The sequence below is a fragment of the Phyllopteryx taeniolatus genome, chromosome 14 (genome assembly GCF_024500385.1).
Source record: "Phyllopteryx taeniolatus isolate TA_2022b chromosome 14, UOR_Ptae_1.2, whole genome shotgun sequence".
Taxonomy (NCBI): domain Eukaryota; kingdom Metazoa; phylum Chordata; class Actinopteri; order Syngnathiformes; family Syngnathidae; genus Phyllopteryx; species Phyllopteryx taeniolatus.
Window position 1 is genome coordinate 4,505,004 of NC_084515.1, and position 17,025 is coordinate 4,522,028.

The 17,025-nt window shown below is 40.8% G+C and overlaps 1 protein-coding gene across 3 annotated transcripts in view; it reads left to right on the forward strand.

Moving 5' to 3' along the window:
* Positions 1-2,253: 2,253 nt before the first annotated feature.
* pkn2a (protein kinase N2a) overlaps positions 2,254-17,025 on the forward strand; it is a 49,870-nt gene continuing 35,098 nt past the window's right edge. Inside the window, exons 1-2 of one of the 3 annotated variants that reach the window (XM_061796388.1) lie at positions 2,254-2,437; positions 2,561-2,607. In XM_061796388.1, the coding sequence (XP_061652372.1) occupies positions 2,587-2,607 (21 nt within the window). In that variant the 5' untranslated portion in view covers positions 2,254-2,437; positions 2,561-2,586. Of the gene's footprint in view, positions 2,438-2,560; positions 2,608-13,738; positions 14,001-17,025 lie in introns of those variants that run through there. The other 2 variants (XM_061796386.1, XM_061796387.1) reach the window with 2 other exon arrangements.

Consider the following 17,025-nt stretch of genomic DNA (forward strand, 5'->3'; position numbering starts at 1 on the left):
ATACTGCACACCTGTTTTGGTAATTTGACAGAGCCCAAAAAATAAAAAAATTTAAAAATTGCACACAAAATAGAGGTTGGGAATCACTGGAATTGTACCTTCTGCCATCTAGTGGAAGGGCATTTAATTGTTCTGCCTGTCACTTTACATCTGGCAAAGACAGATGAACAAAACACCTGTATACATTAATGGTAATAAGTAAATAAATAATGCTTTGAACCATCCATCCATCCATCCATCCATTTTCTGAGCCGCTTCTCCTCACTAGGGTTGCGGGCGTGCCAGTGCCTATCCTAGCTATCATCGGGCAGGAGGCGGGGTACACCCTAAACTGGTTGCCAGCCAATCGCAGGGCACATACAAACAAACAACCATTCGTACTCACATTCACACCTACGGGCAATTTAGAGTTGTCAATTAACCTAGCATGCATGTTTTTGGGATGTGGAAGGAAACCGGAGTGCCCGGAGAAAACCCACGCAGGCACGGGGAGAACATGCAAACTCCACACAGGCGGGACCGGGGATTGAAACCCAGTCCTCAGAACTGTGTGGCAGACGCTCTAACCAGTCGCCCACCGTGCCACCTGCTTTGAACCAATTAAATGAATTTGGATCTCCCACAGCATACTAATGCACACAGTGGTTGGAAATCACTGCTTTAGTAGGTAATAATTTACAACCCCAATTCCAATGAAGTTTAACTTTATTGTTTTTAGCAAATAATTATGTACTTAGAATTTTATGGCTGCAACACATTCCAAAAAAGCTGGGACAGGGTCATGTTTACCACTGTGTTACATCACCTTTTCTTTTAACAAAATTCAATAAACGGAGGACACTAATTGTTGAAGCTTTGTAGGTGGAATTCTTTCCCATTCTTGCTTGATGTACAGCTTCAGCTGTTCAACAGTCCGGGGTCTCCTTTGTTGTATTTTACGCTTCATAATGTGCCACACATTTTCAATGGGAGACAGGTATGGACTGCAGGCAGGCCAGTCTACTACCCGCACTCTTTTACTACGAAGCCACACTTTTGTAACACGTGAAGAATGTGGTTTGGCATTGTCTTGCTGAAATAAGCAGGGGCGTCCATAAAAAAGACGTTGCTTGGATGGCAGCATATGTTTCTCCAAAACCTGTATGTACCTTTCAGCATTAATGGTGCCGTCACAGATGTGTAAGTTACCCATGTCATTGTCACTAACACAGCCCCATACCATCACAGATGCTGGCTTTTGAACTTTGCTTCCATAACAGTCCGGATGGTTCTTTTCCTCTTTGGCCCAGAGAACACCACGTACACAATTTCCAAAAACAATTTGAAATGTGGACTCGTTGGACCACAGAACACTTTTCCACTTTGCATCTTAGATGAGCTCGGGCCCAGAGAAGCCAGTGGCGTTTCTGGGTGTTGTTGATAAATGGCTTTTCCTTTGCATAGTAGAGTTTTAAGTTGCACTTACGGATGTAGCGCTGAACTGTATTTACTAACATTGGTTTTCTGAAGTGTTCCTGAGCCCATGTGGTGATATCCTTTACACATTGATGTTGGTTTTTGATGCAGTGCCGCCTGAGGGATCGAAGGTCACGGGCACTCAATGTTGGTTTTTGGCCTTGCCGCTTAAATGCAGTGATTTCTCCAGATTCTCTTAACCTTTTGATGATATTATGGACCGTAGATGATGAAATCCCTAAATTCCTTGCAATTGTACATTGAGGACCATTGTCCTTAAACTGTTCGACTATTTTCTCACGCACTTGTTCACAAAGAGGTGAACCTCACCCCATCTTTGCTTGTGAATGACTGAGCAATTCAGGGAAGCTCCTTTTATACCCAATCAGGGCACCCACCTGTTCCCAATTAGCCTGTTCACCCGTGGGATGTTCAAAACAGGTGTTTGATGAGCATTCTTCAACTTTCACAGTCTTTTTGGCCACCTGTCCCAGCTTTTTTGGAACGTGTTGCAGCCATAAAATTCTAAGTGAAAAAAACAATAAACTTTATCAGTTTGAACATTAAATATCTTGTCTTTGTAGTGTATTCAATTAAATATAGGTTGAACATGATTTGCAAATCATTGTATTCTGTTTTTATTTATCTTTAACACAACGTCCCAACTTCATTGGAATTGGGGTTGTAAAACAAACAGCTTTTGTTCCGAGAGGAGTTTTCACAACATATTGTTGGTAAGTGTCCACGGTGTCGACGTGATTAGCACGAGACTACTGTGTATTATTCTGTATTTTTTTCTCTCTTTGGGGGGTGGGGGTGAGTAGTTTGGAGGTGGTCGGTGCTTGTTGGCGGTGGCTCGGCTCTTGCTGCTCTTCTGGGCGGACACTTCCACCCTTAACCACCGCCTTTCGCCAACTGCACTGGGACAGCCGTTATTCTTCACTTTTTGTAACCAGCGAGGACGGAGGCGCGGGCGGGCGAGGTACAAGACAACCATGGGAAGTTTATCTTACCCGAGATGACCGAAAATCGACGTTTGTGTCGGGAAACGTCCAAAAAAAAAAGTTGTTTTCGGAGTTCCACCTTCCCTCCTCTCTCCCCGTAGGATTTGATTCAAAGGCGACAAGCAAGATGGCCGCCGACTCTGTGCAGGTAGGAAAAGTTGACAACTGTTCACGAAAAAGTGAAATAAGTTACTCAGGGATTGGGACAGAAAGCCAGAGGGGAAAGTTTGACTATTTTAGGGCTTTGTCGATTAAACCAAGCTGTTTGAATAGGAGGTGCGCCTGGAAAAGTTTGTCTGGTGGGGGTAATGATCCAAGGATTTGAGGCCTGGAAAACAATTATCAAAATTTGACTTCTTCTCCATAAAATATCCCACGTTTTCAGCCATTGATGTTACATTCATGCCATGGCCACGGGTTAAACTTGTAGGGTCACTAGTTCCACTTGAGTGGTAGTGAAACTTTAACTTATAAGGATATTTTACAAACGCAAAGTACCTTCCCCCCCCCCTCCGTCTTTATTCTTGCTATATTTAGCATTACAGTATTGGCAATATCGTCAACTTGTCTTGGCCACGCAAATTGAACACAACACATGGGCATGTCACTTGTAAATGGATCACTAGCTCCGTTAATGGTGGTTAAACGTTAACTTACAGGATTATTGCTTATGTTAAGACGTGTTTCTCCAGTTTAATATTTGATATATTTAGTATTATTGGCAATATTGTGAACTTGTCCTTTCTTTGCCACGCAAAGTGTACACAACACATGGACATGTCACTTGTGAAAGGGTCACTACTCCCCTCATTGCCTATCGAGGTTAAACGTTAACTGATTTTGTGTTTTACCGTATTTATATTTGCTATATTTTTAGTATTACTGATAATATCCTCGACTTGTCTTGCCATCCAAATTGTACACCACAGATGGAGATGTCACTTGTAAGAGGGTCAGTTCAAACTTTTTAGGTCACTATTCCACTCCAGTGGTGGTTAAACGTTAACTTGCAGGAATATTGCTAATGTAAAGTCATTTTCCCGTCTTTATAGTTGCTATATTTAATTGACATTTTGAACTTGTCTTTGCCATGCAAATTGTACACAACACATGGACATGTTACTTGGAAAAGTGTCACTAGTTCCCTCCAGTGGTGGTTAAGCGTTTATTTACAGTGATATTTAAATGATGCTTTAACGTCTTTATATTTGCTATATTTAGCATTATTGTTAATAATGTGATATTGCCTTGGCTTTACCACACAAATTATACACAACATATGGACATATCACCTGTGTGACAGCAACCCGCCGACCACATGGACACATTAAAAATGCATTTTGTTGCCCCTTTTACACTGAAAAAGCAGTGCAGTTCACAGCTATTCCCTGGCTTTTTGTACTAATACAAAAACCATTGAGTCATGACTGAATGTGGTTTCACTTGAGTGACGTCACGCTAAAGGTGGCGTTCTAGAATAATAAACTGCAGCTGTTACATAAAAACATGATATATTGAATTTTGAGGCCGCTTAGGCTTCAGGTGTTGAGAGTTTTTATGAGTATTGGTATGAGTGTTTCATTCTAATATTTTCCAAGGCTACTGTAGACGGGTCAACGGGTGGTGATGGGTCAGTGTGAATGTAAAGAATTATGGGTGTTTACCTGGTTTTTATTCTAATCCCTATACTGTATATGAGATGACTTTAAAAACTGCTTTGACTAGTTTAGCTGGATATACTGTAAATGTAAATCTCCAGAGGTGGCTTAAGTACTCACACTCTGTACTTAAGTAGATGTAGATATACTTGTGGGTAAAAATAAGACTCGTAAAAGTAAACGTAAATCTACTGGTTCAATTTCTGTACTTAAATGCAAAAAAGTACAGACTGACAAAAAGTAAAAATTACATTTTACCATCAATTATATACAATACTAGAGCTGCACAATTATAGCCTAAATGATAATCTCGATTATTTTTTTATCAATATTATTAATCATGATTATTCCTCATGTTAGCATAGATCATTTTACACTTGAGACTATGTGAGTCCCGGGATGCACGTCATGGAAACAATGAGTCCCTTCCCGGCAAGTATGAGTCCTTGCAACTTATCATCACGGAATACAGGAACAGTAATCCTCCGCTATATCACGGTTCTTGCTTTGGGGTCCCGCTATATTGCAGATTTTTATTACAGTTGTTACTCTATTTTTTATTATTTTTTTTAATATACTGTTTGTACAATATTTTGTGTTACCCATTGTTGTCGCTCTCTTTCAATATATATGTTTAGGCCTGTCACGATGACACATTTTTTTAGGACGATATGTTTTGCCAAAAATTATTCTGACAAACGATAGTATCGTTGTTTTTTTATGCCACTGATTTAATGATATTAGAGTATAATAATTCAAGTACATCCTTTTTAAGAAGTGCAAAGTAGTAGGGTTAGGCGATTAATCTAAATTTAATCGTGATTTTGATTTTGGCTTCTAACGGTCATAAAAACGTTATAATTGAAGAAAACAATTAATGTGCAGCGGCGTGGGTTATGTATGCAAGTTCATGCGTTGTAATGCACCCTGAACCCACCCTGTGTTGCTTGTCGCAAGCTGTGTCGCATGTTCTTGTATCTTCCCTGAGCATGCTGCAAGCTATTTGACACCCCAGTAGAAGTTTACATTAAAACTAAACGCACAACAAAAAGAATTACTCACATTGAATATTTAAATACAAGACACGCATCCATTCATCCATTTTCTGTACCGCTTATCCTCACTAGGGTCACGGGCGTGCTGGAGCCTATCCTAGCTATCTTCAGGCGAGAGGCGGTGTACACCCTGAACCGGTACCCAGCCAATCGCAGGGCACATATAAACAAACAACCATTCGCACACACATTCACACTTAAGGGCAATTTAGAGTCTTCAATCAACCTACCATGCATGTTTTTGGGATGTGGGAGGAAACCGGAGTTCCCGGAGAAAACCCACGCAGGCACGGGGACAATATGCAAACTCCACACAGTGGGGTCCGGGATTTGAACCCCGGACCTCAGAACTGTGAGGAAGATGTGCTAACCAGCCGTCTACCGTGCCGCCCAAGACACGCATCGTTTTAGACATTAGCTGTTTATGCTATCAGTCTATGGAAACCCCTATTGACGGGCTAGCTAACACTGGCAATAGGTCATGGGAGGGATTTACCTTCAAATAAATATTTACACACAAACGCCATAGTACCACATACAGACAGAAACTATAACAATAGTCTCAGTTATATAGTCTTCCTAATCCGTGAAAAACAAGTTTAATAAAGTTTTATTGCGACTTTCTTATTCTACTCTTTCTTATCTTACTTGTAATATGCAGCTCCATGCATGCATCCCACCACACTGCTCCAAAGAGGCCAAGGGCCATACAGCAGGAACAGCAGATACAGTCATGGCTTTGTATAAAAAGACACAAACGCATTTTCCCCCCCTGACTGTCTGACATGAAGTTTTCCCTTTTTTGAGTCAATTAGGATTACCAACATTATTGCTATTTGCTAAATGCCAGAATTTTGAGAGGATTTTTTAAAAATATATAATAGGCAATACAGGGGTGCCAATGTTTTTTAGACATGGCTGTATTTATTTTGTATTTATTTTTTAACATATTATTATTTTACTTGTTACTAATTTATTTTCTGGTTGTTGTATTAACTTATATTTAATGTAGAGTTAAGTTTCTAAATCAATGAATAATCACATTTATTAATCATATTTTCAATCAAAATAATCATGATCATTACTTTTCCCATAATCACCCAGCCCTACAAAGTAGCAACATTAATAACACAACAAGTAGATCAAAGCAACATGTTTTGATTCAAGATTTGTACTACTTTTTAAAAGTCTGCAGCCTATCTTTAAACACTGCTTTGTTGTGTTCAATGGCTGCATCTCTTACAATTGTGAGTAATGCTATACTGTATATAATGTGAGCATACGTGCACCATATACGCTGTCATTTTTGTGTTTGCATTGTTTGGGCAAAGAGTTCCATGACTACAAGCTGACGGGAAACGGAAAATGTCCCACTGTGTTTTTTCTTCCCAGGTGAAGAAATTGGATGGGATGGTTGTGTTTAAGATGGATTTTGTCACTTTTAGGTTTTAAGTCGTGTTGTCTTTGTTGCAACTTCGTACAAAAATCGACATACCAGCTCGTTGGTAGGAGCAGGATGGCTGCGTTCATCTGTCTTGAATCCAAAATGTTCCCACATCATCGCGGTGGCGTTAGTCTTTGGAACTAATTCCATTTATGTCGCTCAACTTTCTGTAACTGTGCAGCTACCGGCTCACCTTTAGAAAATCGTTTATGCTGGCGCCCGCATTTCAAAAACAAGCAAGCCGGAGTACTTTAAGAAATAGCTCTGCGTCCTAAAACACAGATTGATCGTACTTCATGCGTCCCTGCTAGTTTTTGTGTGTTTCAGACGCAGGACGCACATCAAGCGAGATCCCTCTGTATTTCTATTGCAGTACTTTTCAACAAACTATGTGAGCAGTTTGCAGTACAAAATGAATCTTTAAATAAGAATAAATTATAAATAAAAAAATATACCAAAGAATTTCAAATTTACCAAGGGTTAACCGCATATGCTCCGAATATGCTATTACAGGGTGCAATCACGAAGTGGAACTCAATGGAAGCTAATACAGTTTATACATAAAATGCAATAAAATTAGGCTGCAAGCACCAACTTATCGCTTGAAAAATCCCCGTTAATATAGTGAATTGTCAAGGACAGGTACGACTCCATTGTTCTGCTTGACCAGAGGTCAGTCGTGGTCGCAAACTGCAAAGAACTCTACAGGTGTGATTTCCCTCTCTATTTACTCCCTGCTTTTTTTCCACTGCTATCAGGCCAGCCTCCAGTCGAAAAGACAAAGTCAAGCCATCCGCCACGATTGTTCATACTATGCATTACAGTAACTCGCCGCCAAAATAAAAAGAAGAAAAAAACAAAATAAAAGCCTAAAAAATCATCGGACATCAATGCCATTTTAGGCTTTTATTTTTAAATTGCCCTCGCATCGCTTTGGCGGCGACAATTTATTGTCATATATCAGATGCAATCATAAGAATAAAACAATGCCTTTTTATTGTCACAACAATACAGAAGTACAAAGAGTTTGAGATGAGATGCAATGTATAAATGTACTTTATTTGTTCAATCAATACTGTTGTATTGATACTCAAACTTTTTTTCTTCTCAAACTTGGTACACAAATTCAAATAATCGTTTATTTTTTTAAACAATATAAGAATGGGAGATCATTCCTATTGTTTATTTTAAAACATTTGAATTTATGGCTGGGTGAAGACTGCCGGGGATGGCCGTTGTGTGTTTTGATGTTAATTCTATTTGTAGATGATTAAATTTATTATCCAGTGAGCAAACGTTGCAAAGGAAGATGTGTAGGAGCGGTGTTCTGCAGGAGTTACCGTTCACCTTAGCTGTTAGCCCACTGCGACAGCCGTGCTTCTGCATGCAACCAAACCGCCCCAACTCAGTTCTCTGTTGGCTTGAGTTGCTAAGCGAGTCCGCTGATTTGTAGGCCGCTGGGTCTTGCTGAGAGCTGCTCTCTGAAGCACACACGCGTCGTAGTTACGAACTCAAAGTCACTAAATGCTTGTGATTTCAGCAAGTGCTGGCAAACATATGCTAATCTAGAGGATGTTGTCTATTTTTGCTGTTGTAGGTGAAGAATTTTGGTGAAAATAGCCATGAATGTCCCAAGCCAAAAGAAACGGCAGCCGCTGGCAACCAGAGCAGCACTGAATGATACTGCTTTTGTTATCGGTGCAGTTTTCAGTATCGGACCGATGAGTGTGACATAATTTTTTTCCCTCAATATCGTGTGTCCCTACTCCTTCTACCTTATTCCAAAATAATAGTCCAACAAATTTCTCCAATCTCTGAACTCCAATTTGATTATTTGAAAACTATCTATTGAACCAGTAAGAGAGTACACAAGCACATTTTGACTGATGTTTTAGCTGCCACGTCTCCATACAAAATGTTTTTTCTTTTTAGTTTGAAATGGTTTACTTTAACAGGATCCCTTGCCATACCTTGGCCACAGGTAGAATCCCAGGTCTGATTTGCGCTCATTGTTGCCATAATGCCTCACGCACCGGACCAAGTTGCCGCCTTTCCAGCTAGCTTGCTGGCTATCTAGCCACTCAACTCATCTTTCACGCTGTGTTGGATAAACTTTCTCCCATACAACCTGCTGTAGTTGCCCTCTCCAGCGAATGGCTCCTTTTCAGCTCATTGGAGCTAAGCTAGCACAAGACTCCTTCAGCAGAGAGTAAGGGTTGAACGACTTCAGTTTTTTTTGTAATTGACGCTAAGGTGATGATAGTCGAGTCGATGTCAACTGATTGATGAGATATTTATTTTTCTCAACTCGCGCACCAATGGAGGAAGAAAAATAAAAAATTTGCTGTGCGCTCAAACCTTCTCCCTCACTCACCCACTGTCTGGCTGCGTTGCCGAAGACACACCCCATCCCCCTGCACGGTCATCTAATCACATTCAGATACATTTCAGGTACTGTCGGAATGTATACCCGTTACAACCATTCATGTAACACAACAGGATCGCTACTTGCTACAGTATATAGGAATAGTATGAATTTTAAAACCAAATAAAAAAGGAGAAAAAGGATTTCAACAGTGTATTTTAGCAAACCTTCAGTTGTGTTATAGGGAGTATTTTTGCAAGAGCTTTATAAAATCTGACTTTCTTTCATAGTCAAGTGCTTATGAAATAATATTTTAATGCATTTAAGTTTCATGGATGCTCCTCTTCTCTGGACTCACAATGTACCTTGTACGAATTTGCCACACAAGTTACCATTAATACTGTTCAAGACCTATAGGTGACAGTATACATGGATCGCTCCCAGTGTTTGTGGCCACAGGAGAGTCAACCGTGGGATGGAAGGTGACCAAGATGGGTATCGTGCATTAGGGAAGTCGCCGGAAGCAGAAGCAGAAGCAGCATAATGGGCTCAACTTTTCCATTGTCTTATTGTTTGAATGAAGCTCTTGTTTCAGGACTTTGAAATTTCCAGATAAAATGAACAACTTAGTCTTGGACCTAATATTACCCTGCCCCTCACAATCTCCTCTCATGTACTTTGACAGATCAGTCAAGTTGGACATGTGTAGGTAACAGTTGTTGATCTTTTGTAAGAATGGTATCATTCAGTCTGTACCCTTGTGGCTGTCTGCAGGTCAATAATAGCTATATATTTTTAACAGCTGCTACAGCATGTAGGTGGCTGGTATTGTTTTCACCGTGTGCGTGCGCTTAAGGCCTCTTTATACTCCCGCGCTCGCGCAACCGACAACGCCCGCATTGCATCAGTTGTCCGACGCATTGGCCCGCGCGGCCCCTCTGCGTCCCTTGACTTGCACACACCAAAAATTGTTGCTGCGCGTAGAATGCCGCAGAGATCATCTCTCGTGATTGGTCCGTTTTAGTCACATGCTGTGATGACGTACTCACCGTTCCTCTCGGTTCCACATACCACCTACGTCACCGCCTTCTTGATTGATTTTGCAGCATAATTAAACATGTCATCTAGGTCCATTTGTTCTAGCAGACACTGTTCCATGGCCGCCATTGTTGTTTCTTTGTTCCTTGTTACGGAAAGGAAAGTAAAAAGGGCTACCGGAAATGGCCAAAAAAATGCAGAGGAAACTCCACCTAGCCAATACCAGCCGTAGCGACACCGCCGACTTGGAGGAGAACTGCAATTTTTAAGTGAAATGGCTTTTTTCTTGTGTATTCCTAACTGGTCTTTATCCAAGCAAAAATATAATTTATCCAGATACTCGATTATTCGATACAATTTTTAGTAGGATACTTGAATACTAAAATATTAGCTCCAGCTGTAGTCACATAAATATACCCTGTCTGCAGCCTGGTTGGCATTGCAAATGCGAATTTTCTGGTGTTAGTTTTGTTGTGGCAATTCTCAGAACACATCTGAGGTGTCTTGCCTTACCTGGTAAAAGGGTTAGGGTTAGGTTTTAAAGGTATCAAAGATATTTTAAACTTAGATTAAGATATACAATAAGATTAACTTGAAAGCTTGAGTTGCCTGCAATGATTTTTTATTTATTATTATTATTTTTTTTTAGATCAAGCATGTGTCAGTAATGAGCAACACTGTACTTCCAACATACGTCACCTCATTTGGATAAATTAGCCTGAACTAATAGCTGCGGTGGACACGCAAACCACATCATGGACCACAGGAACCTTTTGCTACCAGGAACACAAAGTTCCTGGGCTGGTTGGTGCAAAATAGGCTAATCTAGTTTCTGTTGTTTGATGTTGAATTAAAACACATACTTTTGGAGGTTTTACGAGTTCATTTATTTCCGTCTTATCTGATTGGCCTTTCATGGATTTCCGTGCATTGTGGCTCAGTAAAATAGGCCCTTCTGGGTGTCCTCACGCTGTCCTCATTCAAGCTGCGCAAATACAGCTATAGTGCAGAGCAAATACGTTTCACAGAGCAGCAAGCTTTTTTTCACATCTCCATTCTTCTCAGTTCCTGGAGTTTTGACCTCTAGTTCACCTATGAATCATCAGGAGGACCCTTGACCAGGAAATATACAAACGATAGCTTCATCTAAGTTGCACACCTATAGTTACAGTATGTTTCTCAATGGCATGTCAACACGTGACTACACACATCGAAATCCTGTACGATACCAAACTATAATGATAAAAAACATGTTTTTTCCTGCCCCCAAACATCCAGGTGTCTATCACAAGTAAATGATTACAGGGTTTTACTACAGATAACATACGGATGATCGGTTAAGTTCGACAACGAAGACCCAATTAATTAAGTATAAAGGCTTTTTTGACCTGTAAAACATTGAGCATTTGTTTTAAATCCATTTTGTTTTTTGACACGTTGCCCACCTCAACTATAACCTGATTTGCATGGAGCCTTGTAGTTCAATTAGAATCTGGTTAGAAGCCCAAACCGAATCAAAATGCTCCATATAAAACCTCAATCGGAATAAACAGGCCAAATCCAAATGGAATTACATTTAGGATTCACTGGTGTGGAATATTCCTTTTGCCAAACTGATCAGAAGTCAAATTTCGTGGTGTAAACCATGAATCGGAATGGTGATCTTGACGTAAATGTGTAGTGACGTCATCGTTTATGCACTTGAAAATATGGCAGCTTCTTACCACCGCTGTTCTGCAACAGACATGCTTTAATCACTTGTAACTTGTTTTATCAATCTGTTGCTTTAATAAAAGTGTAAAAACAATCACAATGAATGTGCTAAATAGACAATTGACCTCCATCTTGATAAATCGATCTGTGTATGTCACGCGTCTGTAAAACGGCTGTTGGACATGTATGCACCAGATCAGAGTAGATCAAATCACCTGTAAACAGTTGACCAGAGATCTTAATTTGGAATGATTTCAGTCATCCATCCATCCATCCATTTTCTGAGCCGCTTCTCCTCACTAGGGTCGCGGGCGTGCTGGAGCCTATCCCAGCTATCATCGGGCAGGAGGCGGGGTACATCCTGAACTGGTTGCCAGCCAATCGCAGGGCACATACAAACAAACAACCATTCGCACTCACATGCACACCTACGGGTAATTTAGAGTTGTCAATTAACCTACCATGCATGTTTTTGGGATGTGGGAGGAAACCGGAGTGCCCGGAGAAAACCCACGCAGGCACGGGGAGAACATGTAAACTCCGCACAGGCGGGGCCGGGGATTGAACCCGGGTCCTCAGAACTGTGAGGCTGACGCTCTAACCAGTCGTCCACCGTGCCGCCTGATTTCAGTCAGAATGACAAAAAAATCTGCATGTAAACCCGGTTTATGACCGAAGTAGACAACCCTGCGGTTTAATTCCAAGAGATGTTACTTCTTGGGGTGGGCATGATAACCAATTAGTCAAACATTAAACATTTGGTTTATTGTAAAGAGTTTATTGTTGAGCAATTGATTCAGTCCCAACTCGTTTGCAGTATTGGGGTTTCTCAATTTACGGTAGTCCCTATGACACCGACCTGATGGTATTTTATGCCCGGGTCGGAACATATGTAGTCTCTATCACTAACCACTAGTATAGGCTAAAACATTGGTAAAGTCCTAACAACAGTAAATATTTGTATGAAAAACTGTTTGAAGCCATAAGTATACATCCATCCATTTTCTGAGCCGCTTCTCCTCACTAGGGTCGCGGGCGTGCTGGAGCCTATCCCAGCTATCATCGAGCAGGAGGCGGGGTACACCCTGAACTGGTTGCCAGCCAATCGCAGAGTTGTCAATTAACCTACCATGCATGTTTTTGGGATGTGGGAGGAAACCGGAGTGCCCGGAGAAAACCCACACAGGCTGGCTGATTTTTAACCCGGTCCTCAGAACTGTGAGACAGACGCTCTAACGAGTCGTCCACCATGCCCATAAGTATACAATGATTTTAAAAAAAAGTAACAAAAAAAGAAAATAATTCCCTACCTTTACTCCTACGCTTGGTTTGAGAGGAGCGCAAACTATTTCATTGTGCTGTTTATAACCACAAACCAGCGAAAAAAAATAATTGATGACCCCCCAAATGATTGTAATTGCCTATATTAGCAATAAAAACATTACCCTTAAAAATATATCGCTTACAGATTAGATAATTTTGAAAAAGCTTGTGTCTTAGTGGAGCTACAGTATATCACTTCACCATAGTTCCTTGACACCAATTCCTCGCAAATGAATCTGTGAACCGTGAATATGTGGGAGATTTGCTCTGTTATTCTGCTCATTGCTAGTGCCAGTAATTTTCCCATCCCTTAAAAAATAATGTTCATACAAGTAATTGATTAGTTTCCCCCACAGCCAATGCCCATCACTATTTCCTACAAACCTGTTTTGAATAAACACCTTAATCTGTGTTGAGATTTGAATCTGTGCTGATTTGAACGGCCCTCTTATCAGCAGGGTGAATTGTTATCATCTGCGTGTAGTTTAAATAGTTGTTTGTAGTATTTGTTCCTCTCGTACCGAACCAGTTTGGAAGGTGATACATGGCCAGTGTTGTGCTTTTAACTTGGGTTAATTTTAGCCACTGGAGTGAGATTAAGTCCCATTCCAGGCTGCTCTGACCTCACAGAGTGAGAAGCTAATCGGGATTTGGCTGTCAGACGGTTTATCCTCCCCAGTTTATGTCACTGGCGTGTGTGAGAAAGACAAAATGAGACGGCAGGAGAAAATCTGGTGGAGTTAATGAATGAAAGTGGCTTTGAACTGAGCCTCTGCCACCGGTGATATACTGTAAGCTTTATAGTGGACGTATTCTTCATGCTTTGCAATGGCAGAACTTCAGTGGGGCTCTTGTGAGGACGATTTACCTTGTCAACACAACATGCATGGGATAGTTTGGTCATCGGATCTCGAGATGGAGTTGGCTGAAACTGATGATGCCATGGTAAGGTTAGGAAACTAACAATTGTGCATTTCTGAACACTATTTGAGTGTCGTCTATCATATAAAGGTCATGTTGTGTTAAAGCTGCAAAAAGATGTCTGACATGCTTTTTTTTTTCTTGTCACAACAAACGTTGGCTGAACACTTTGGGGAAAATAGCATGTAAATGTATGGCCTTTATAACAATTCTGGCAAATATATCTGCTGACTCTTATTATAAGAGCAATTATTTTTTACTAGTAAATAATGACACCCAAAACAATAGTCTCTGAACCCTGATTTATAATTTATTTATTTATTCGGTCTTCGGTTGATTAGCCACAAAAATTATTGCAGACTTTGGGTCACCACTACGAGAGAGTGCCAGTTCAGTTTCTGGTGTGTTTTAATTTGCCAGTCGCCAATTGGAAAATGCTTCATCATTAATTGTTTTGTAACATTTCTTTGTATACACTGTACATGTATGTTATGGAAATGTATGACATTTAAACTCCCTGTAAAGTGAAATTGAATTTTATTGGCAACTAAAATGAAGCTTCAAAATCATAAAAAATCACTCCCTTCTCTCCGCACACAGATGCCGGGGGCGTGTCTGGTGAATGCGCTGAAACCACTGTCAATGAAATACACTGGAACCTCTGGTTATGAATTTAATCTTTAATGCAATTAATCTGTTCCAGCCGCAGAATGACGTTATATTTATCCTATTTTGATCATTAGCTGGGTTTAGATGGAGCCTTGTATTCTGATTAGAATCTGGTTAGAAGCCCAAACCGAATGAGGATGCTCCATATAAAGATCTCAATCGGAATAAACTGGCCAAATCCGAATGGAATTGCATTCAGATTCACAGGGGTGGAATATTCCTTTTGCCAAACGTATCCAAGGTCATGTATACGGTTCAATTGGAATAGTCAGGATGGGTCCCTGTTTTCTCCGGGCACTCCGGTTTCCTCCCACATCCCAAAAACATGCGTGGTAGGTTGATTGAGGACTCTAAATTGCCTGTAGGTGTGAATCCAAGTGCGAATGGTTGTTTGTTTCTATGTGCCTTGCGATTGGCTGGCGACCGGTTCAGGGTGTACCCCGCCTCCCGCCCAAAGATAGCTGGGATAGACTCCAGCAGCCCGCAACCCAAGTGAGGATAAGCGGTAACGAAAATGGATGGATGGAGGCTGGGTCATGTCTGCACATCCTCTGTCTTGACGTAAATGTGCGGTGAAGTCATCGTTTACGCACGTAAATATGGTGGTTTACAACCAGCGCTCAAATTAGGGTTGGGCATCGAGAACCGATTGGAACCGAATGTGTCTATTTACATGGCTTGTTCATTTATTGTGCATACTTGTGTACTGAGTACTGTACCTTCAAAATTATTCTCTAGCATTTTAGACAAAAGTTAAAACATCAATGACCTCTAGGGGGCATTCAAGGATTGGCCACTGACATAAGTTTAGGTCAAATCAACATTACAACATGACAGAAATAGTGGGTGCTAACTTACTGTAGTAAAATTACTTTAACAAATACTGTTAATGACATGCTTACTCTAACTTTCTCACTGTTCCGGCTATATGGACGGGTGTTGTCCAGAGTTTGCGTCGGTTTGGCTTTCCTTTTTTTTTTTTATTTTTATTTTTTATTTTTTTTATTTTTTTTTTAAATAAAATAAATTATTGGCTGGCAACCAGTTCAGGGTGTACCCCGCCTCCTGCCCTATGACGGCTGGGATGGGCTCCAGCACGCCCGCGACCCTAGTGAGGAGAAGCGGCTCAGAAAATGGATGGATGGATGGATATTTTATTATTTATTTTTTTTTAACCCCCCACGCTGCGTTGCTTGAACGCGGCAAGCTCCACCTTGTGTACATTCTTCGGGTGCCCGATCAAATTAGTTGTTGAAGCGTTTAGATGACGTTCCCCACGAAATACTTCAGTTGTGCACAGACTGCAAATAACTTGCGTGTTGTTTGTCTGAGACACCGCAAAATAGTCCCACAACGATGACGTGTTTTTTCATCGTCAAGATTGAAAAACTTTATTGGTCGTCAGATAGTTACAGTACTGCACCACAAGACGCGTGACAAGGCTAAAAATAAACTAGCTTTTGGATTCATAGGCGACGAAGACGCAAAGTTAAATGTCTTGTGCGGAGCCGATCGATGACGTCATTGATCGGATCAGCGAATTATGACATGAAAGCCGATCAGCATAAAAGGCTAATTATCGTCGCATCACACCGATCAGATCGGCGTAAAGTCTAGTTTTAATTTGTTTTTATCAAGCTCTTGTTTTAATAAAAGTGTAAAAACAATCATGACTGCTGTGCAAATATTTGACTGACCATCTTGTTGAATGACATGTCTACATCGATCTGCGCGCGTCACACAGCTGTTCCGATTAAATGTATCCATCCATAATTAATCGAATCTTAATTGTGATCACAGTTTTGGCCGCCACAATTAAATGAGCCTGATCGTCAGTGATTTTTGACATTTAAAATGCGGGCACGACTGCATATGAAAGTGGTTCATTTGTAGCAGTGCTTGCAACCTATTCAGCCTGCCACCAGGGGGCGAACGTATGGTTAAGGATTTATTAAGGGCCGGCACCGCGCTCCGTGGCAAACTTCAAAATAAAAGCTTAAAATAGCATTTGTGTCCAATTTAGTAATATATGAAGCTTTTATTTTGAACTTGACCCTCTCAGCACATTGGCGGACAGTCGGCGTCTCAAGGTAAGACACTATTTGCAATGGTTGTAGCGGCTGCCTTGACTTCAACTTTTCGGCTGGCCTGACCGCAGTAGAAAAATGCCAGAATAGAGAGGGAAATCACAACCGTCGAGTTCTTAGCATTCTGTGACTGTGCACAACTAACCAATGGTCAAGCAGAACAACAGAGACGTACCTTCTTTGACAATTTACTATATTGATGAGGATTTTCAAATGAAGCTGTGCTTACAGCTTAATGTTATTGCGTTTTATGCATTAACTGTATTTGCTTCCATTAAAGCTATAATCTCCTA